A 22,821-nucleotide genomic window follows, 5' to 3' on the forward strand; every position below is an offset into this window, starting at 1 on the left:
AAGACAGATTTCTTTTTCTCTTGAGGAGTAAAATGGGAATACACATACACTTTACCTTTGTTGTGGAGACAAAGTTAAGAAAAGCTTAGTGACCACAGTGCAGATCACAAGAGACGGGAACAATAGACATTCACATCTAGTGACACAACAGAGGGGCTCTCATGCTGCTAGAGACAGTGTCCAATTCTCTGCAAGGTCTGCCTTGGTGGCTGCTGAGGCTGCTCTCTTGCCCTTCCTTCTTCCTGTGGAGACTTACAGCAAATCTCATGAACTGAGATAGCTTGAGACAAAGCATATCTCTGCCTTTTGTAATTGGAGAAAGTCCAATTAACACAATCTGTCTACTGAAATCTTATCCAGATCAAATGCTACTTGCTTGGAGATGTCTTCCTTATCCTCCCAAACAGATTCAGTATCTTTCTTAGGGAGCTCACATTCAACATGTAGATGTCTAATCTCTCTAACAAGCTACTAGCTCACTAAGGTTACAAAAGCTGTCTCAAGTATCCCCTACTTCCTGAGATAAGTAACAGAACTTCTGGCTCATGGTAGGCCCTCAAAGTCATTTGTAAAATGAATTGTTTGGCACACAGCAAATACTATGTATTAGCTAATGTTAAATGAATTAAAAGAAAACCAACATATCTAATTTATGATCAGTGACTAAGATGGTATCATCTTTTCTTAGATTACCAGGCCATGTTTACTAAATGTTTTATCCACGTGACATTTTACTGAACATCAAGATTGTGATCAAACTCTTCTACAACAGACAGGACTGCAAGAGTTTCAAGAATAAAGTTATCAGAGTTAAGAATCTTGATTAACTTGCTCCAGAATCCATGAAAGATTAAAAAAAAAACCTTTATATTAAATTTTAAACTTCCGAATTTCTTCAGTTTTTCTAAAAATCTGAGCTACTATGACACTCACAAGATAATTTAAATGCACTGACTTGTCTTAAGCAAATGGTATTTTCTCTTGACAGTTCATGCCAAATAAAACAATAACCCATAAAATATGGAGTTCCAAACCAAAAAGGACCCCAGAAATGTCTTTTTAACCTAATTATATATACTCCTATATACATAATTATTTTAAACAAATCATGAAATCATTACTTATCAAACTTAAAATATTAGACAATATCTATGTTTGAAATAGTCATTGCAAATATGCACTAACTCAGTCTTCCAAGAAAAATTTGCTTTATTAGAACTACAAGGTAAGACAGATACGCAATAATGAAACCTACCCATCGATTCATTTGCCCATTCAACTAATATTTATTGAGCACCTTCAAGTAGCAGGTACTGAGTGTACTGTTTTAGGCACATACAAAAGAATGAAAACACTTATCCTCAAGGAATTTATTGAAGATGGACAGGTACAAACACAGAGAGCTATCAAACCATGTAATTACTGCTAAAAGAGAAGCTTGGACAAGTGGGAATCATGGGAAAGGTGCTTCAGGGAAGATTGGGAGGCTAATGTTCAGAGAGAAGGTGGCCTTGAAGGCTGAATGGAATGTCACTGGGCCAATGCTAGAGTAACATTTCCCGCTGAGGCCCAGCCTAAGCTTCCACAGAGGCCTGAAAGCACCTAGAGCACTAGGGAGAGAGCAAGGGTTCTCATGGGGCCCAAAAAGAGATGCCACTTTGGCTGCGTCAGTCCTGAGCCTTGCTGAAGTGTCCAATAAACGGGGTTCAATTAGTCTTATATTTATGTTCCTACACCCCTTGATGTGTCTCTCAAAATACACTGTGGTCCAGGAACTTCTTAAATGAAACATAAAACTTATGTCTGTCAGACTAGGCTGTGTCCTAAGGAAACTGATCAATATAGACGTAAGAGGGAAATCTCATGGTTATAAAAAGTTTTATAATAACTTAAGATGTCTTTCTTGAAGACGAGAAGATTGGAAAGAAGTACAGGGTATCATAGAGAGGAGAAAAGTAGTGTTTGATGCATGGCCTCATATACCTTCAAGGAAGCACTATCTGCTCCCTTATCAGATCAAATCCTAAAGCAAGAGTGGCAGTGGAGGGAGGTTCTCCACAGGGTAAAACATGGGCTTGGCTTCTTGCCTCCATTCTTAGTCTCTAATATTATTCCCTTAGTCCCATCTTACTTGGGGTTATCTCCCTGAATACCATATAGTGCTAGTAACGTGCAAGCTGCATAAGGCACTGTTCCCTGAACACAGTCCAAAAGTGGTCCAGTGACCCTTGCCTTAATTTTTCGGAGCATAGCTGAAACGAAGCCGAAAAATGAAAGGGAAACTTTCCTAAAGGTAAGAGATCAAATGAGGACAACAAACAAACAAACAAACAAAAAAACTAAAAAAACTGTTAACACATGACAAGATAAACTATACAGAGTTGTAGTGGTTATTCATACAAACAGCTTTACTGACATCCCTCATATTGATTACCAGGATCCTTTTACATATGTGACACACTATTGCACAATACTTTCACTCTTCCAAGGGTTTTATTCTTTGAAAAGAGTCTCTCTCCCTAATTTGAGAATCGTTATTTCATACCAATCTATTTTGCTACTGCTGCCTGGAAACAGCTTTAAACGTTTATAGACTCTTCATTTAAACCTAGAAAGCAAGGCCCAGAGAAGTATCTGCCTGAATTTATTTCTTGTCTGAGGACCTACCTCTTCATAGATGAATATAAATAATACTGGAAGATTCTGCCTGATTGTGTAGTACAAATTCACTAGCCAGAGCAGATGACATCACCCCATTCTCAACAAGACATCTATTCTGAAAACAACACAGTAAGGCTAACATCTCACAGAGATAACCTACCTAGAGTACTGGAGGGCCATCTAATTATATAGTATCTGAGGAAATGGGAGGATGGTCTGTGACCAACAGATGAAAGCAAGAGACAGATCTCAGCTTGAAGGTAACAATGAATTCTTGAATAGAAAGGAATGATTCTCTAAGTAGAAAGTTTCTTAAAAATGGAAGTGTTTACCAGAAACAGACCCTCAACTCTATGGTTAACTAATCTTCGACAAAGCAGGAAAGAATGTCCAAAGGGAAAAAGACAGCCTCTTCAACAAATGGTGCTGGGAAAATTGGACAGCCACATGCAGAAAAAATGAAATAGGACCATTTCCTTACACCACACATGAAAATAGACTCAAAATGGATGAAGGACCTCAATGTGAGAAACGAATCCATCAAAATCCTTGAGGAGAACACAGGCAGCAACCTCTTTGATCTCAGCCGCAGCAACTTCTTCCTAGGAACATCTCCAAAGGCAAGGGAAGCAAGGGCAAAAATGAACTATTGGGATTTCATCAAGATCAAAAGCTTTTGCACAGCAAAGGAAACAGTTAACAAAACCAAAACAACTGACAGAATGGGAGAATATATTTGCAAATGACATAACAGATAAAGGGCTAGTATCCAAAATCTATAAAGAGCTTAACAAACTCAACACCCAAAGAACAAATAACCCAATCAAGAAATGGGCAGAGGACATGAACAGACATTTCTGCAAAGAAGACATCCAGATGGCCAACAGACACATGAAAAAATGCTCCACATCACTCGGCATCAGGGAAATACAAATCAAAACCACAGTAAGATACCACCTCACACCAGTCAGAATGGCTAAAATTAACAAGTCAGGAAATGACAGATGCTGGCGAGGATGCAGAGAAAGGGGAACCCTCCTACACTGTTGGTGGGAATGTAAGCTGGTGCAACCACTCTGGAAAACAGTGTGGAGGTACCTCAAAAAACTGAAAATAGAGCTACCCTATGACCTAGTGATTGCACTACTGGGTATATACCCTGAAGATACAAATGTGGTGTTCCAAAGGGGCACGTGCACCCGAATGTTTATAGCAGCAATGTTCACAATAGCCAAACTATGGAAAGAACCTAGATGCCCATCAACAGATGAATGGATAAAGAAGAGGTGGTATATATATATATACAATGGAATACTATGCAGCCATCAAAAGAAATGAAATCTTGCCATTTGCGACAACGTGGATGGAACTAGAGAGTTTTGTGCTTAGTGAAATAAGTCAATCAGAGAAAGACAACTATCATACGATCTCCCTGATATGAGGAAGTGGAGATGCAACAAAGGGGTTTGGGGGGTAGGAAAAAAAAAAGAAAAAAATGAAAGAAGATGGGATCAGGAGGGAGACAAACCATAAAAGACCCAATCTCAAAAAACAGACTGAAGGTTGCTGGTGGGAGGGGGATCGGGAGAGGGTGGTGGGGATATGGACATTGGGGAGGGTATGTGCTATGGTGAGTGCTGTGAAATGTGTAAACCTGGCGATTCACAGATCTGTGCCCCTGGGGATAAAAATACATTATATGTTTATAAAAAAATTTAAAAATTAATTTAAAAAATGGAAGTGTTTAATCAGTCTCTGAATAGCCACTTGTAGGTATTTTGTAGAGAGGACTTATTCACACGTAAATGGTTGCATTAGGTTCCCATAAAGATCTGAGAAGGTAAGTATGGCAAAGTAGGAGTACAGAGTGTGGTAGGTGAGAAATGCATAGCCCCTAACATCTTCCAGACCATTTCATAATGAGCACCAGACGTGGCTTACTTTTACCCACTCCTTAGCATGTCCTCAGTGAGAAATGATTCTTCAACTTGTCTCTTGTGCTGAAGACCCAAAGGATGATGTAGTGAAGAAAAAAACAAAACAAAACAGTTTTCAGTCCCATTGTAGGTCAACTTATGGTAGCTATGGGCCTTGATTATTATAATTATTGTAGGGTTTTTTTGAACATCAAATGAAGGTTAGGATAATAAATGAATTCTAGTGTTTGGTTTTTGTTGTTAGAAATTCAAGTAAAGACTCCATAAAATATTATGGCTAATTTATACATCAATAAAGGAAACAAAGAACAACTTCAGCAAAGCACCTCATTAGTAAAAATCAGAGAGAAAAATGCATCCTAATAAAATTTAGTGGATCTGCATCATAGCTGGATATTGCACTTTTTTTTCAAAGTTAGCATATATAACACACCCTTTGTTTAAGCTGGCTTCTTTTTTTTTTTTTTTTAAGATTTTATTTATTTATTTGACACACACAGAGAGAGAGAGCACAAGTAGGCAGAGAGGCAGGCAAAGGGGGGGGGAACAGGCTCCCCACTGAGTAGAGAGCCCAATGTGGGGCTCAATCCCAGGACCTTGGAATCATGATCTGAGCTGAAGGCAGAGGCTTTAACTCACTGAGCCACCCAGGCGCCCCTAAGCTGGCTTCTTTAAACCAGGCTAGACAACTCCATCTTTACCTTCCTCCCAAATCCATTCTAGAAACAATCATTGAAGAAACTACACTTGTTTTCCATAGCCCCTAACATCAATGATGCATTAATGCCAAGAGAAGTTGGTATGTGTCACAGGATAAACCGAACTTGCAGGGCTCATGCACAGTCTGATTCTCAATTTATAAACATTGTCAACTTAAAGCAATGGTGTTGGGGAAAAACCAAAGAGCAAAGCAGCATGCTTTTTACAGGAAACCCTTAAATGTTTTTACACATGGGAAAAAATTCTCAAATTATCTTTACTAAAAGAAAGCTCAAGTATATTGATTGATGGATTGATACAAATAAAAATTATTTACTGGAGGCACGACTGAAGACGTGCAACTGGGATCTGAACAAAGGACTGGCAGGGGCCCAGAAGTAGACATAGTGGGAAGCCACTGTCACTCTTAGAGCCAAAGAGACAAAGGAGGAGAGAGGTTTCTGCAGCTCAGTGAGAATTAGAAATATGGGGGAGGGACCACCTAGCAGGAGGTACAGCCCTAGAAGGACACAGCTACGGCCAGAGCTTTGTACTGAATTAGGAAGGGAGTGAGGAAGCAACGTTATCTACTCTTCTCTCCTTCCACCCTTTTGTCTCCTGCCAATGGCAATAGTTGGCTCAACCCAAATAGGAATCGAGATGTAAGGGAATCTGGAAAAACCATTCAAAGGGGCAACTTTCTGGAGCACAGGACAGGTCAGAGAGGGCTGAATAACAGACACAGGAAGAGGGTAAATTGAGTATTATCACAATTCCAGCCTTCCACTTATGCACATTTTAAAGTACATTAGTTAGGAACAGCAAACCCATTGATTTGATTATAAAGACCTTAGAAAAGTTCTTTTACCACACAAGGAAATAATGTATTTGCAGTTTTATAAAATGTGATTTCTTCCCAGAGGTTTTAATAATTAAAAGAGAGGGAAAAAAAGACAGCTAACTATATAAGGTAAGAATATAGAGGGAGTTTCCCCAGGACATTTTACTGTTTTCCTTTTCTTTCACTTTACAATGAATTAAAGCACCATTCTGTGAATCTTCAAGGTTCTGTTTATTATTTGTGGGAAGAAGAGTGGGGTTTATATTAGTTTTGCCTCAAGGAAACCATAAAGAAAATGACCTCTAACACATTCCCTGTGTTGGTTTATGCATTCCCTTCAACCTAGTCCAAATCAGTATAAAGAGGGGGACATTTTCTTAGTCTACGCTGGGAAATAGGAAAGAAACTGAGAACTGCCCTTTTCTTAGTACAACTCTTAAGGCATAAAATGACTATATTTAATCATTTGTAATTCTCAACTCTTTTTCATGAAAAACGATCACTTTCTCTACCTCTCAGAATATGTTTTATCCATTTCTGTCAAAGTCACCTCCCTCTGCCTCAAGCTCCTCAAATATTAATGCTTGTCATCAGATCCCTTCTCATAAGATCCACACTTCTTAGAGATCTCTTTGAAGCCCCAAGGGTCTTCAAACTTAACATCATCAATACATTTCAAACCAAATTTGTTTTTCACTCCCCACGCCTGTTCTTCTCTTCAAGACATGGTCAATATCATCCCTCCTTTGTTCCCACCATCCATCAGTGACCCGAACTTTCATTCCACCTATCTTGTTCTTGGCTCCTCTATCTCCATCCCAATAACTCAGGGTTGCTTATTCTGTGGCCGCTCCCTAATAATGAGAGCAAACATGATCATTTCTAGCAAATGTTGAGCACTTAGGATGCATCAGACATGGTGCTAAGCACTTTACATGTGTGACTCTGTTTAATCCTTAATCTGCCCTTCTGACAGGTACTATTACTAACCCCAGTAAAACATATGAAAACTCTACTCACAGGGGCAGAGCTCGTATGTGGCAGACTGAGTTTAAACACAGTTGGAAGCCAGTGCTCTGACCCACCTTTTCCAGCTTGGCAAATTAAACATTTCAAAGCTCAGTTAACTCTTATTGAAGTCTTTCTAATCTCTCCTGTCCTTTCTTCTCCCAGTGATCTTAGCATTTTCTACCCACATTTACTACGGTACACATTATTATATATGCATTGGCCCATTTATTATTTCCTCCAACAAATATAATTTCAGAGTGCAATCTATCAGACACAGGGCTTGACACAGCTTTTCAGCAGTCAGGAAGCCTAGACCTGGCCTCCTAGAAATGAGTGGGAGAGACTTTAAACAAATAACCACACAATAACACCATAAAATCCCAGATGATAGTAGCTATGGAGAAAAACTTCTGGTGCTGGGGATGTGTCTGTCACCAGGCATCACATGAGCACCATTAAAGCCACAACTTCAGCATTTTCATTTTCCCATCGCTAATGTGTTCACTGTATTGATATGCAGTTGCACTAATACATTCTAGGAACTGTTTCGGTGAGACATTAGATTTTTTTATTGGATTTGAAATTAACGTTGAAGAAATGGAATGGTAAAATATTTTGCCTCATGACAAGAGTTGTAGGAATAAGAAGACAAATATTATTAATGAGAAAGACTGAATTTGCACAAAGGCAAGGTTGTCTCAATGTAATCTCTCCATTCAAGAATATACTTGTTTTATTTGATACAGTAGTAGTTTAATGGAGTTCAGAACATAATGAAAAGCTCTGTGTACTCAAAATTTTGTTAGAAGGGAGATGTTGAGTGAGGGCTTGGAAGCACGTATTGGCACCTAGAAGTTCTTCTTTCTGCTTGTTGATATATTCTGTTTACCCCCTTTTCAATTGCAAAGTACAAAAAAAAATAAAGTGGTATTTACAAACCTATTTAAATGAAATCCCGCATATGATATTTTAGATTTCAAATTTAGATGTATCAAAAGGTATTTCCTGTTATAAAATAGCTGTGATATTTCCAAGTAATTTTAACCTTCTATTTAAGTGCTTCTCAATTGACAGAAATCATAATAAATGTTCAAGAAGTGACATCTTGGATCACAACATTATAATTCAATGACACAAAAAGAGTAATATTGAAATAACTATTATAAGGGGTTCATCAATAGGTACAAAACCCATTTAGGCTGTAAACAATATTATAAAGAGATTTTAAATTGCTCAGACATGTAAGACATTCATAGTAATCTTTCTTTTTGTTTCTGTTGTGTTATGAGTCAGTTCATTACATTCAGGTATTTGAATTCAAAACTCTTAAAGTTACAATGGACTATACCATTTGGAAGTGGGGTCTGTTATTGGGAAAACAGAATTTTTTAAAACAGAGCAAACCTAAAAAATAGCCATTCATTTACCACAAAGAAGAAGGATAATAGTCTCAATGTAGGGTGCTATGCTATAACCATGAAAGTCAAACTTGGTTTGCTGAAGCATCCTTGTCCAAGCTCTCCTTACTCATAATATCCAGACAGGTATGGACATGCAAATCAGGTAGTTAATGTTAACATAAGAGTTTACAGTTTAATGATGGAAAATGCTATCTAAATGTTATAGTAAATACTAAAAATCTTTGCTTCAGGAATAGTGTGACTTATCCCTAGAACTTTGTACTGTATAGAATGGGGGGATTATTTATCTTTTCTGTTAGAGATCTTCTCTTCTACAAGAGTAAAGATGAGTAATAACAGTAATCATCTCCCAATTTTGTGGTAGCTGTATTTTTCTTGAAAGTTCTTTAATAGTTTTACTTTATATTGAGATTTTCATCCCTCACCCATTACAAAGAATTTCCAATGCTTATGACAAAATGTTTATTTTGTGTTGAGTTGCTCCTGTTCCTAAAGCAAATATCCTTCTCCTCTGTTCATCAGAAATAAAAGACTGAGCTTACTACGTTTGAGGTCTTGATTCATTTGCTCTCTACATCTCTTCTTACCTACAACCCAACTGATGGACATTGAAGGAAGCCTGACATAGGGAAATGTTGTCAGGATGCCCTTGGTTCACTCAAAATTATAAAAATATTGGATCTTATATTTTTCAATTTTCATATATTTCCTTCTCAATACATATGCATTCTGATAAATAATGCTCATCACCAAAGGACTTAGTGATCTGGGGGTGAAATGGGATTTATAAAATTTTACTACAGCTATTATTGCACCTTACACTACACCTTTCACCCATTTCATAAGAACAGTATATTTTTGAATGATTTTCACTTTGACTCTATGCATACATGTTTTAATTACCAAAAATTCCAAAATAGTATAATCTGAGTTTATATACATATATTTTATAAATATATATTAATTGTATCAACATGTATTTTATAAACAGATAAATTACACTAAAATATATATTATATGTGTATATTATATGTAATATACATTATATTATACATATTATATATGTAATACATACATTATGTGTGTGATATATACATATATATGTAATATATAATGTTTATGTAATAATATGTAATATATACACATATATGTAATACATACATACATACATATATCCAATATATACATTATATATGTAATATATACATTATATATGTAATATATGTATATTACATATATTATATACACATAATATATACTTTAGTGTAATTTATTTGTTTATAAAATGTATATTACATACACATATAATATCTATGTATATACATATTACATATATATGTATAATATATATAATATGTAAAATATATTATATGTATGTATATAATATATTATATATATTATATATTATATGTGTGTGTATATATACACATAATATATATTATATGTGTGTATATATAATATATATATAATATGTGTGTATATATATATGTATATGTATATATATATATGATTCCAAACAAAATTTAGAAAAAAATAAAATACACTGTTATGAGATAAGAAGTCCTTCTAAAACTAGCAATTTCTGATCACATCAACAACATAAAATTGGAATAAAAATAACTTAACCTGGGGCACCTGGGTGCCTCAGTTGTTGAGCGTCTGCCTTCGGCTCAGGTCATGATCCCAAGATCCTGGGACTGAGCCCCGCATTGGGCTCCCTGTTCTGCACGCAAAGCGTGCTTCTCCCTCTCTCACTCCCCATGCTTGTGTTCCCTCTCTCACTGTCTCTCTCTCTGTCAAATAACTAAATAACTAAAATCTTTAAAAAAAATAACTTTTAAGAACATACAGAGTCAAATAAAAGTATGCTTTTGTTATTAAGTCAGTATTCAAAATCACTGTGAGTGTATTATTTGAGTTACACAGTTTTGCAACCTCAAAAAGGTACTTTTTAGAGAAGAAAAAAAAAGGGGAGTGTTTCCTGCTAGTTATGAGCCTAGGCTTCACAAAGATAGTAAATAAAAGAACTGACTATGAGAGCCAAGCCATTTCAAAGCCCAGTTACTCATGAAGAGGTTTTGACTAACCTGCTGGAGCTCATCCTTGCAACCCACGGAGGGAAGTACTTGCTGAACCACTGTCCCTCAAAGCTACAGAATGCATACCATACCACCACTGCTTTCAAGACCAGAATGCGGGCTTAGACTTACCTTAAGCGGAGAGGACTTCACACAGCCTTTGAAATCACCTTACCCTGCCATTCTACTGTAATGACAAGGATGAAAATCTAGGGCCACAGACCTCATTTTCCTGCTTCATTTACTGCAAAGGTTCCCAGGTCTGCTACACTCTAGCAACACCCAGTGAGGCTCAAAAATGTGTCAGAGTGTTGTTGGGGGGTGGGCCCGGGGCAATGGTTGTCTAAAAAACCCCCAGATAATGGTGAGGGACAGCGGGCACTGTGAATCAGGGATTAGCTCCCACAACGGCCGCCTTTGCTGCCCAGCCTTCAGTCTTGCCCTCCCGTGACATCCTCTACTAATGCTGCCAGAATGATCTCTCTGTAATGCCTACAACAATTAAATCCAAACTTCTGGTCTCAGTGTAAGACTCAACACGATCTGCTTTTAAGTACCTGCCCAGCTGCCTCTTGCTGGCTGTCTCCCCACCAGCCCCACCAGCCCCACCAAGCATTTGTTTCCAGTGTGACCGCCTCAGCCTCGGGGCCTGTGCTCTTACTCATTCTCATTCCTTGCTCCAACGTGTTCTCAATGTTTATCTGGTTATCTGCCTGGAGAACTGCGTCTTCTTCAAGAGGTCTCTCCTCCGTCCTAGCCTCTTCTCCTCCATCAGTGTTCTCAAAGAGCAAGTATACTGGGGTTCTTGTTTTTGTTTTCCTCTTTTGACTAATATTGAACCATCATTTTAGAGCATACATCTCTCTCACCTTCATTAGACATTTTTGGAGCAGGGACTAAGTCACATTTGCCACTGCATCCCCCAAACTTAGCTTACAGTCTAGCTCATACTGGCATTTTGTACCTGAATGAATAGCATTTTTTACAATATTCACTTACTATTTTTTACTATATATATTTTTTACTATATTCACTTATTAGATGGAGCCAGAGGAGAATCATGTTAGGTCCGCTGAAAAAGTCAAACTTACACTAAAAAAAAATGATTAACATGTCCTTAATATTTAGTAATAGCAGTGACAGTTACTTTAAAAGATTAGTCATTCCATTTGGCTACTAAATGAATTTTGAACATGGTTGAAGTCAAAGAAATACTTTAAGGAAAGCCCCAAGAGTGCTTTCTTATCATCAGCCTCCCCAAACCACTTATTTTCAGAATCACAGCCAATACATACTCACCTTAGACTTGGGTAAGGGAAGGAAGCCCACTTAATGCCCACCACAAGTTGGCCTAATTTGGCATCATGTGACATCTAACCCACAACTCTGGTGAACATGCTTACTTTGTATTTGCTTTCTGATCTGGAAGGGGTAGGGATATGTCCTTTTTTCTTGAAGGTTGTAAAGTGCTTGCACTGAGGACATGGCTTGGTGCTGGAATCAATACGGCCAAGTTCCAGGAAATACTTATATTTGATGGAATCTTCATGTGTTAAGTTAAAGACAATCGTTCTTTCTTCCAGGAATTCAAAACATTCTGTGATAGGGCATTTGATTTCTACTTGGCCAAGTTGTACCTGTGTGAAAGAGCACATGGGAGACAAAAAAGGGGCATTGGTTAACTTTCTATTCTTTTTTCTCCTCATATATTATTGATTACTTCATGATTACAGTAAAGGATTGTCCATCATTTCTCAGGATTTCTAACATAATAAATGGTAATCACTTTGGTATCTACATTAGGCAATACCAAAATAATCACTATATAAAGTTTCCAAAGCATTTTTTTATCTTATTTGTGAATTTAAATGGACCTAAGCCACAGGCTCACCAAAGAAGCAAATTATCATCCCATCCTTCTGGGTTTTTCCAGAAGGATGGGATGATAATTTGCTTCTTTGGTGAGCCTGTGGCTTTAGCTGCCTTTATGGTAAGGCAGCTAAAAGATAAATGGTAAGGCAGCTAAAGGATAAAAAGGTGGTTCAGATTTTCCAAGCTTACTGCAGAGTCTCAACATTAAACTTAGGGTGGCTTTACTATAAAGGAAAAAAAAAAAAAGGATTTTGAAAGTGTGTGTATATATATATAAATACACATATATATATTTATATCACCTAGTAGTTTAACAATATTGCAGTAATAACCTCATTTTCCCTGACTATTCTCTGTAATGAACATACAGTAGTTTTTATGTCACCAGAATCAGAGGAACAAGTAAGAAAATCACACCAATCACACTGGCTTTTAAAAAAAATCCATACAAGATCTGGCTAAACCTGAGGTAATTTATAAAATGATTTTCTTCCCAGGACCACAGTTAGGTTAGGAGAGAGGAGAAGGATGTACTAGAATGCTACATTTAGCATTTGGCATGGGATTCTAGATAAGGTTAGCATTAAAGATTACAGCAAAAGATAAAAGCATAAAGTCTGGACACAACCAAATTTCAAAAGATGAAGAAAATAAACTACTTAGAATTAAGGAGTTCCATACATGTTTTCCATAAGTATTGAACAAGAAGTGTTTACTGTATTTATATACCATGGCATCATAATCTCTTTTTGCATATCCTAATATAGCAAAGGGAGGCAGTGAAAGTTCCAAAAGGCAAAAAAAATGCTAAATTGTTTCTTTTTCACCTGGGTGAACCTGACATTCTAAGAAGTCTGTTGACCTTAATGAGAAAAAGTCCTCCATGAAAACTGAGGAAGGAATGGGGAAAAGCTATGCTATTTGGGAGAAGAAAAACATCACTACAAAGAACAATTGAAAAAACACACTACTGACATCATAGTAACTTTGCTTTTAACTTTGCTGTTTATCTGGCACAGACTGACAATGGGTAGTTACAAAGCCACAGGCTGAACGATGTATGGGATGATGATACATTTAATATGAATAAAGGACATGGCACTTTATGGCACTAATGGCACTAATATGAATAAAGGACAGACCGATAATGAAATGAAGGAGTCTGGCTTTAGATAAACCTTCTTTGGACCAACCTGCTGAAAGTGTCAATTGCTACATAATTTTATACAACTATTGTACAAAACAGTCTAGAAAGGTTTTTCAAATATCAGCCCCAAATAATATTTTTACTTTTTATGATGTCTGCTTATAGATGCAACCAGATTTATTATTACACTTGTTAAGAGTTATGAAATGTTATTATAAACCCAATTAAGTTTTCAGTTATAGCTTAAGACATAAATCCTTGGAAGATTTTTAAACAGACAAAAAGCCCCACCTGTGACATTATTAGAAACTGAGCTAACAAAGCATATAAAACCTTTAAAAAAATGAATACATGTTTCCTTTTTTAATATTCTGTCAATGAAGCCGGCTTCGGAGCCAGGTACTGGGGTTAGGCACAGAAGTTTGCAGTGCCCATCAGCAAAGAGGTGATCATGACCCAGAGCCGTGAGTCTGCCTGACAGGTAGAAACAGGGTGTCAGGAGAGGAGATGTGAGAGGCTCAGGAACTGACACTTCGGATAATCAGAGGAGCCTTCTAGGAAGAAGTGAGGTTTCAAGCGAGATCTTAAGATTAGTAGGACCTCGCCAAGCTGGGTGAAGGGGTTTCAAGCAAACAGAAGGTACAACATAGACAAAGGCTGGGTAAGAGAGTATGGCACTGCATCAGGGATACTCCTGATTTTCCCCACCTCCTAAATGGATCAAATGTATGCTGCCCTAAGGTACAAGCATCCTAACCCAAGATGACAGCCTTAGAGCGCCGGAAAGATGATTACTAAGCCTGGACCACAAAGTCAGGTGTAGAAAGCTAAGGGCATACAGATGAACTGGAATCAGAGCACAAGGGCAAGAGCACGAAACTGTCCCAAAAGTCTGGATGTTCTCATAAGAAAATTAAACAAAACAAAACAAAACAAAAAACCCTCCAGTTTTCAGCAAGTGAAAAACAATTTCTTTTCCACATAGAAGGAGCTCCCTTCGGCCATTTCCAGTGACTCGTGTTTATTGAGGAACAGCATAGTTTAGGGGATGGGAGTCAATTTTTTTCCTCCCAGGTCAATGTTTGAACCTGACCTCACTCCTCTATAGATTTATTTTAGCCATAGAAGGGATAATAATAGAAGCAGTGAGGTCAGAGCCACCCAGGGATTGTCAGCTCTTATAGAAATGGAATATAGTTTAGGGACCAGAACAATCCAAGGCAGTTCAAGGGAGCAGGTTCTCTTGTCACTTCTCCAGCAGTGAGAGCTCACACCATACCACTTTGGGTATGGCTTACCACCTGACATCCAACCAGAAGACCTTGTTTTCTTCAGTGTTTTTCCAATCTGTCTGCACACCTATCCATTTCCATAGAACACACAATTTCTTCATGCTCTCAAACTCTCTGCATTTGGCTTATTACATACTTTCTCTTCTTTCTGAAAGCTCCAAAATCCCTACCCCGCTGCACTGAACCAAATGATCTCTATTTTATTATGCAGATAGATGCAACATGATCATGGTTCCTCATCTTCCCACTATGAACTCTCTCTGAATCTATGTCTGTTCCCATCTTTTCTTCCCTCCTTCTTTTTCCAAGTTTAGGGTCTGAATCAACCTCCAAGACAACTGCTTGAGTCTCTTAAAGGCTTTTCTGAGAATTCAAGTTTTATGGCCCACCCAGGATCTACAAAATTTGAATCATTGCTGGTAAGCTAGTAATTGGTAGTTTGGAAAAATTACTCATACAGTTCTTTGAATTACTCATAGTTCTTCATACTATCTCCTTTTTCATAATAAAATGCTACTGATGACCTATGCAATCTCTTGGACTCTACGTATCTTTCTCAGAATAATTTCCTCAAAAAACATCACTACCAGATTAGTAATCATGATTAAGCAAAGTGTATTCATTTGTGTATTCAATAAGATACGTGTTTCGTCAGTTCAAGGAAACATTTTTTTCAGCATTTTAATATCTCAAAAGTCAGGATTGTTTATCATCAATAGTCTTCAGCATTGTGTCATAGTTTAATTTGCAGTTTTTATTTTCTTGGTGGCACATAATATAATACTTTCACCTACAACTGATCATGTCTTAGATTTCAATGAAATGTGGTTTTTACAAGTTAGGCATCATGGTGGACTCTGGAGAAATGATGGGAGAGAGACACAGAGCTTCTTTTCAGGAAACGTGTGATAAGTAAATAAGCCAGGCAGTTCATAGTCAGTACCAGAGGAAACTACACATCAGGGATGGGATCCCTAAGGGAGAACTTGGATGGGGAACTAAAGTGCCCATCATGCAGAGAAACTGGGGAAGACAGTCCAGGCAACAGAAGCAAGGACATGGCCCCAGGGTACAAGGTGTCTGATGGACTTCTGTTCACAGAACAGAACTGAATGACTAAGACACAGTCCAAATGAGCCAGAGCACACAGGCCTTGTTGGCTGTGATAGGAAGTTATGGATTGTATTCTAAATTCAACAAGAATCCTTGACTGGTTTTATGAGGTGGAGTGACATACCTTGATTGACATTAAAAACATCACTTAGGCTCTTCCTGGTGAATGGACTGTAGAAGGAGAGAAGAGGAGACTGGGAGAATAGGACTCTGGATTGTACTTTTCTTCTTACCAGTGGTATCTGACTGTTTCAGCCCTCTAGACAGTCGATGATGGATGATGCAACTAGGTGACAGGAGTAGCCAGAAATGGGGCACATTTTGGAAGTGGAGCCAAGGGATTTGGTGAGGGACCAGATATTGAAGATAAAGTTAAAGAAGGAAGCAAAGATAATTCTAGGATTTTGGCTTGAATAATCTGATGCTGAGCCAATGCTACTCAATGAGAAGTGTCTAATAAAACACAGTTTACATGGATATGTGATATTTGCTGGAAAGGATTCACTGCAAATTTATTATAGCAACAAGAATAAAGTTCATTAATTCATCCAAAAAACCATATATTTAGCACCTACAATATTACATGTAAAAGACATAGGTCCAAGATATAAAGTAGCTTAAGCTATGAATCTTGCCCTTGTGGAACTTGAGACTACAGCAATCAAATTTGTGTTGATAGTCTCTTCTAGTAACTGATAATTTGATGATACTAATTCATTTAATATTTTACTCACTGTTTAAAACATTTTTTATAAGGGTAATCATAAGCATATGCAAAAATAAACAGACTGATATTATGAATCCTTAAGTATCCATTCTCCAGTCTCAACACTTATAAACTCTTGGCCAATCTTCTTTATTCTGTGCATTGACCCATATTATTTTGAAGCAAATAGGAAATATCATGTCATTTCATTCATGACTATTTCAGTATCGAGCTAAAAAAAAAAATCAGTTTCTTTCAAATACATAACCAAAGGGGCGCCTGGGTGGCTCAGTGGGTTAAAGCCTCTGCCTTCGACTCAGGTCATGATCCCAGGGTCCTGGGATGGAGCACCGCACTGGGCTCTCTGCTCAGCAGGAAGCCTGCTTCCTCCTCTCTCCCTCTGCCTGCCTCTCTGCCTACTTGTGATCTCTGTCTGTCAAATAAATAAATATAATCTTTTAAAGAAATACATAACCATGATACCAAACATCTGCTCAAATGACAATGATTCTTTAATATAGTTCAAATAACATGTCATCTAACTTCTGTCTCAAGGATTTTATAGTATGTACTTATAGTATGTACTTACTATACTTAAAACAAAGACACTTTATTTAAAAAAAAAACTTTATTTATTTGAGAATGAGAGTGAGAGAGAAAGTAAGGGAAGAGCAGAGTGGGAGGGAGAGGAAAGGGGAAAGAATCTCAAGGAGATCTTTGTTGAGCACAGAGTTCAGTGTGGGGCTTGATCTCCAGATCCTGAATCATGACCTGAGCTGAAATCAAGAGTCAGATGCTTAATCAACTGTACCACCCAGATGCCCCCAAAGATATTTTGAATTTGTGTTATGTTCAATTCTAATACCAGTATTTATATCACTGAAAAATATATTCTCCAATTCTTCTGAACAAAAATATGTCTATTCTTGTAAGACAAAATTACTTAATGTTAAAACAGTCTCTAATGTCTCCAAGAGACACTACTACTCACTTAACATTCAAGCTAAAAGGAGAATTTGCCACTTGGGGCAACTCAAAAGTAATTTAGTGACACAGGTAAGGGGGGAGCCTCTGGAAAAGTGTCAGTTTAATTAAATCATCCAAAGAAAAGACAGAGAACGTTTAAAACTTGGGACTTTGATGCTCGATTTATCAAAGGTATGCCTCATGACTTTGATCTTGGTTTTAAGTGTTGGTCACAATAGTTTACAGGGTGCCTCCAACTTCTGTTCACTTGATACCAATTTCCTCTTTCCTTAAAAAGCAACATGTTAATATGACAGAGGAGAATTGACTATCACAACAAAAGCAACAACAATCATGAAATGGACACAGCCCCTCCTCCAGGCCAAACAGTGTTTTGTTTTGTTTTTTTTTTTTTGAGATTTTACTTTTTAAAGGAAAGTAAGTTGAAAAAGTTTAAAGTTTAAAGTAAGTTGAGTGTAGAGGCACTCAACATGGAACTTGAACTTACAACCCTGAGATCAAGAGACCATGCTCAACCTACTGAACCAACCAGGTGCCCCGCCAAGCACTGTTCTAAACATTTTCTGTGCATTAATTACTTTGTGGAGCACCATAGAAGCAGATTCATTTTCAGGTTCATGGATTTCCCCATGACTTTATCATCAGTGAATACAGGAAAGTCGCTGCTTTACTGATAAATATGCTTTTCTGTTTACTCAACAGTGAGTACAGAGCATTGTGCTAGATGTCTGTAAACTTTTTTTTTAACTAATGAAAAACATCAAACCAAATATCCCAGAAGTTCTCTCAACCCCAAGCAAGAGTAATATTAAGAAAAAACACCTAAGCACAGCAAGTAAAAGTGCCAAGTACCAAACACAAAAAAATATCTTAAAAGCAACATAGGAGATGGATGGCTAGGTGGTTCAGTCAGTTAAGCATCTGCCTTCAGCTCAGGTCATGATCCCAGAGTCCTGGAATCAAGTCCCACAGCAGGTTCCTTGCCAGTGGGGAGTCTGCTTCTCTCTATCCTCCTGCCCCCTCCCCATTTGTGCTCTCTCTCAAATAAATGAAATCTTAAAAAAAAAAAAAAAAGGCAACAGAGAAAGATCTTCCCAAACAGAAAACTTCAGTCCCAAGTGGGTTGCTGTTAAAGTACTAAGAATTTAAGGATGAAATAATACCTATACTACACAACTACTCTTACAGAATAAGGAAATGGGTGTCGGGGGAGGGGTCACTGTTCAAGTTGTTTCATTAGGTCAGCAAAATCCTAATACCAAAACCTGATAAAGACATTGCAAGAAAGGAAAATTATTGACAATCTCTTCATAAACATAGATGCAAAAATCCTAAACAAAATATTAGTAAAACAAACTGAACAATACAAGAAAAAGATAATATATCCTGATCAAAAAGGTTTATTGTAAGAAAAAAAGTTTGGATTAACATTCAAAACCAATTGGTATAACTCACATTAATAAGGGAGAAAAATCACATGATTATCTCCATAGAAAGAGGAAAGGTATTTGACAAATTCAACCTTCATTCATGTTAAAACTTAGCAAACTAGGAAGAGATGAAAACTCTTCATTAAAATGATAAAGAATGTTTATTTAAAAAAACAAACAATAAACATCACATTCAATGATGAAATACTGAAAATTTTCTTCTTGAGATCAGAAATGAGTCAAGTATGCACTGCCACCATTATTCAGCATTAACTAGAGCTCATAACCAATGCAAGAAGAGAAATGATAATAAAACAATCAGAAATGAAGAATAAATTCCTCCATTTCTTGCAGATTATGTCATTATATATGCAGAAAACCCAAAATAATCTACAGATAAGCTGTTAGGATTAACAAGTGAATTTAGCAAGGTTGCTGAATAGGTCAACTACACAAAAAACAAATGTACTTCTATTACTGGTAACAAGTGATGTGAAAATAATATTTAAGAAATATCCTTTGTAGCAATATAAAAACATGAAGTATTAATAAATCCAAAAGAGAAATAACACTATCCCACAGATACATTTGAAACATTTTTGAGAAAATAAAAAGAAGCAAGTGAATGGAGGGATATATCTGGGTCTTGAATTGGAAATTTCAATATGATAGAAATGTAAATTCAGTCATTTTTATCTATAAAATTTCCTGCAGTTTCTTTCTCTTTTTTTGAAGAGAAAGTGAATTCAAAATCACAAGCTGACTGTAAAATACTTATGAATGGTATGATAATTTTTTTTTTATTTGACAGAGAGAGATCACAAGCAGAGCAGAGAGCCCGATGCGGGACTCGATCCCAGGACCCTGAGATCATGACCTGAGCCGAAGGCAGCGGCCTACCCACCGAGCCACCCAGGTGCCCTGAATGGTATGATAATTTTATTTATTCATTTGAGAGGGTGAGAGAGTGTGAGCATGAGGAGGGGCAGAAGGAGAAGCAGACTCTCTGCTGAGCAGGGAGCCAGACGATGGGATGCAGGGCTCCATCCTATGTGATATGAAAATATCTTCACAGTATATTGTCAAGTGAAGAAAAAAAGGTGATTATTATTTGCTAACATTTGGATTTAAAAAGGGACAAAATACATATATTTGCATCCTGGAATCATGTCCTGAGCCAAAGGCAGGCGCTTAACTGACTGAGCCACCCAGGAGCCCTGGTCATGATACTCTTGATCAAGAAAAACAAAGAAGTAGAACTTGTTTTACCATATATAAGATGAATCATCAAGCCACAGTAATTGCAATAGTATGACACTAGCATCAAGATAGATAAGATGGGGGCTCCTGGGTGGCTCATTGGGTTAAGCCTCTGTCTTTGGCTCAGGTCATGGTCTCAGGGTCCTGGGATAGAGCCCTGCATTGGGCTCTCTGCTCAGCAGGGAGACTGCTCCCCCCCCACCCCATCCCCATGTCCCTCTGCCTAGTTGTGGGCTCTCTCTCTCTCTCTCTGTCAAATAAATAAATAAAATCTTAAAAAAAAAGATAGATAAGGATGGATAATGATAGATAACAGAACACAAAAGGGTATCGAACAGAACAACTTGCATATGGACAGCAGAGGCATTGACACTCTGGGGCAGTGTGGAGAACAATTTCTTTCAATAAATTGTTCTGGTTTACTGAAATGGCCTTTAAAAAAAAATGTCTTGACTTCCACCTCAAGCCAAGTGGTATAATTCTAAAATATTAAACAATAAAACCTCTAAAGATGATTAAGGAAAATATCTTCATGACCTCAGGGAAGGGAAACATTTCTTACATGTGACACGAAAAATACTCACTAAAAAAATTGACAAATTGGGTTAAATAAAATTTAAACCTCTGCTCACAAACAGGTACTATGAAGAGATTGAGACTGTAAATTAGAACGGGAGAAAATATTTGCAATATGCAAGGACAAGGTTTTGTTCATCCAGGATACATAGAGAACCCCTCCATGTCAATAAGAAAAAGGAAGACAACCAACTGAATGAAAAAATAGTCAAGGCACTTCACAAAAGAGGATGTTCAATGACCAGCAAACATGAAAGTGTGTTCAATTTCATGAGTTATCAGGAAAATGAAACAACACCAAAGTGACACGTAATTTTAAAGACTAATTGAGTTCTCATAGCTAAGAGTCAGTAAAATAATGTTTAAATAGTTAAATATAAATATATAAATAGTTAAATATATAAATAGTTAAATATATAAATAGTTAAATAGTTAAATATTAACGATATAATTCATGCAGTGTTAATTTTCTGTTCAATCATGCAACTGCGTTTTTCCATACATATTCACCTGTTTATGTTAAACTTCTTTCTCTTTCTTCTCACCCAAATTTTCATGTTCCCTTATTCATTTAATAAAAATTTCAAAATTTTAATTCAGCTTTTTTGCACAAGGTCAGAAATTCTCATAATTCAAAAGCCAAAAAGTATAAAGTAGATAAAAATTAGCGTTTCTCTCTTATAACCATACTCGCATTCTATCCATCCCACCAAATGGTTGCTGTTTCCTTCAAGAAATGTTTTAGCACATATAAGAAATGCAAATATATGTATTTTGTCCCTTTTTAATCCAAATGTTAGCAAATAATAATCACCTTGTTTTCTTCACTTTACAATATACTGTGAAGATATTTTCATATCACATAGGAAGGACTTCCTTGTTTTTTGTTTTTAATAACTGCGTAGATTTCCACTGTACTATAACCAGCCTTATTTCTCATATTGTTGTACATTTAGACTGTTTTTTGGGATATATTTTACTATGGCAAATAATGCCACAGTGAATACTCTTATATGTAAGTTATTCACATGTGGGCAAGTATATCAGTAAGATAAATTCCCTAGATTCTTTAAGAGGATAACTTTCAAATTTTAAATATGAAGGGATTTTTCAAAACAAAGTACTGATGAACTATTTAGACTGAACTCTGGTCAGCAGGGAGCCTGCTTCCCCCTCTCTCTCTGCCTGCCTACTTGTGATCTCTCTCTCTCTCTGTCAAATAAAATCTAAAGAAAATATGTATATGTAATGTGTGCTCAGATAAACAGAATGAGTAAACACTCATTTAACTATGATAAAATTCACTTTTTGGAAGACAAAGTTTTAGAACAGACAAGATATTTTGTCACCCATCAGAGAGGGAGATATTTCTAAAATAATAATTTTGAGTATTTTGGTTTAATGTTATCCACTCTGATTTCCCCACCATTACGTTAATCTAAATAAGATATTCCAATTTTTTTATTTAAAAGATTTTATTTATTTGACAGAGAGAGAGATCACAAGTAGGCAGAGAGGCAGGCAGAGAGAAAGGGGGAAGCAGGCGCCTTACCGATGCGGGGATCGATCCCAGGACCCTGAGATCATGACCTGAGCCAAAGGCAGAGGCTTAACCCATTGAGTCAGTCAGGTGCCCCAAGATATTCCAATTTTTTACAATCAGAATGTAAAGACACTTCACAGGTAATTTGCAAAAAAGACCCTGAAATGGAAATCAGAGGCAAGATTCTGCTGCTATGTATATGGCTGAGTGTCCTTGAGTCAGGGGCTAACACAACCAACACTCTTGG

At 37.0% G+C, this 22,821-nt stretch overlaps 1 protein-coding gene across 1 annotated transcript in view; it reads right to left on the minus strand.

Moving 5' to 3' along the window:
• Positions 1 to 22,821, minus strand: part of RNF217 (ring finger protein 217) — a 135,515-nt gene that overhangs the window by 38,746 nt on the left and 73,948 nt on the right. Inside the window, exon 2 of the mRNA XM_044249562.1 lies at positions 12,052 to 12,285. Within this exon, the coding sequence (XP_044105497.1) occupies positions 12,052 to 12,285 (234 nt within the window). The remainder of the gene's footprint in view (positions 1 to 12,051; positions 12,286 to 22,821) is intronic.

This window comes from Neovison vison, chromosome 1 (assembly GCF_020171115.1).
Source record: "Neovison vison isolate M4711 chromosome 1, ASM_NN_V1, whole genome shotgun sequence".
Taxonomy (NCBI): domain Eukaryota; kingdom Metazoa; phylum Chordata; class Mammalia; order Carnivora; family Mustelidae; genus Neogale; species Neogale vison.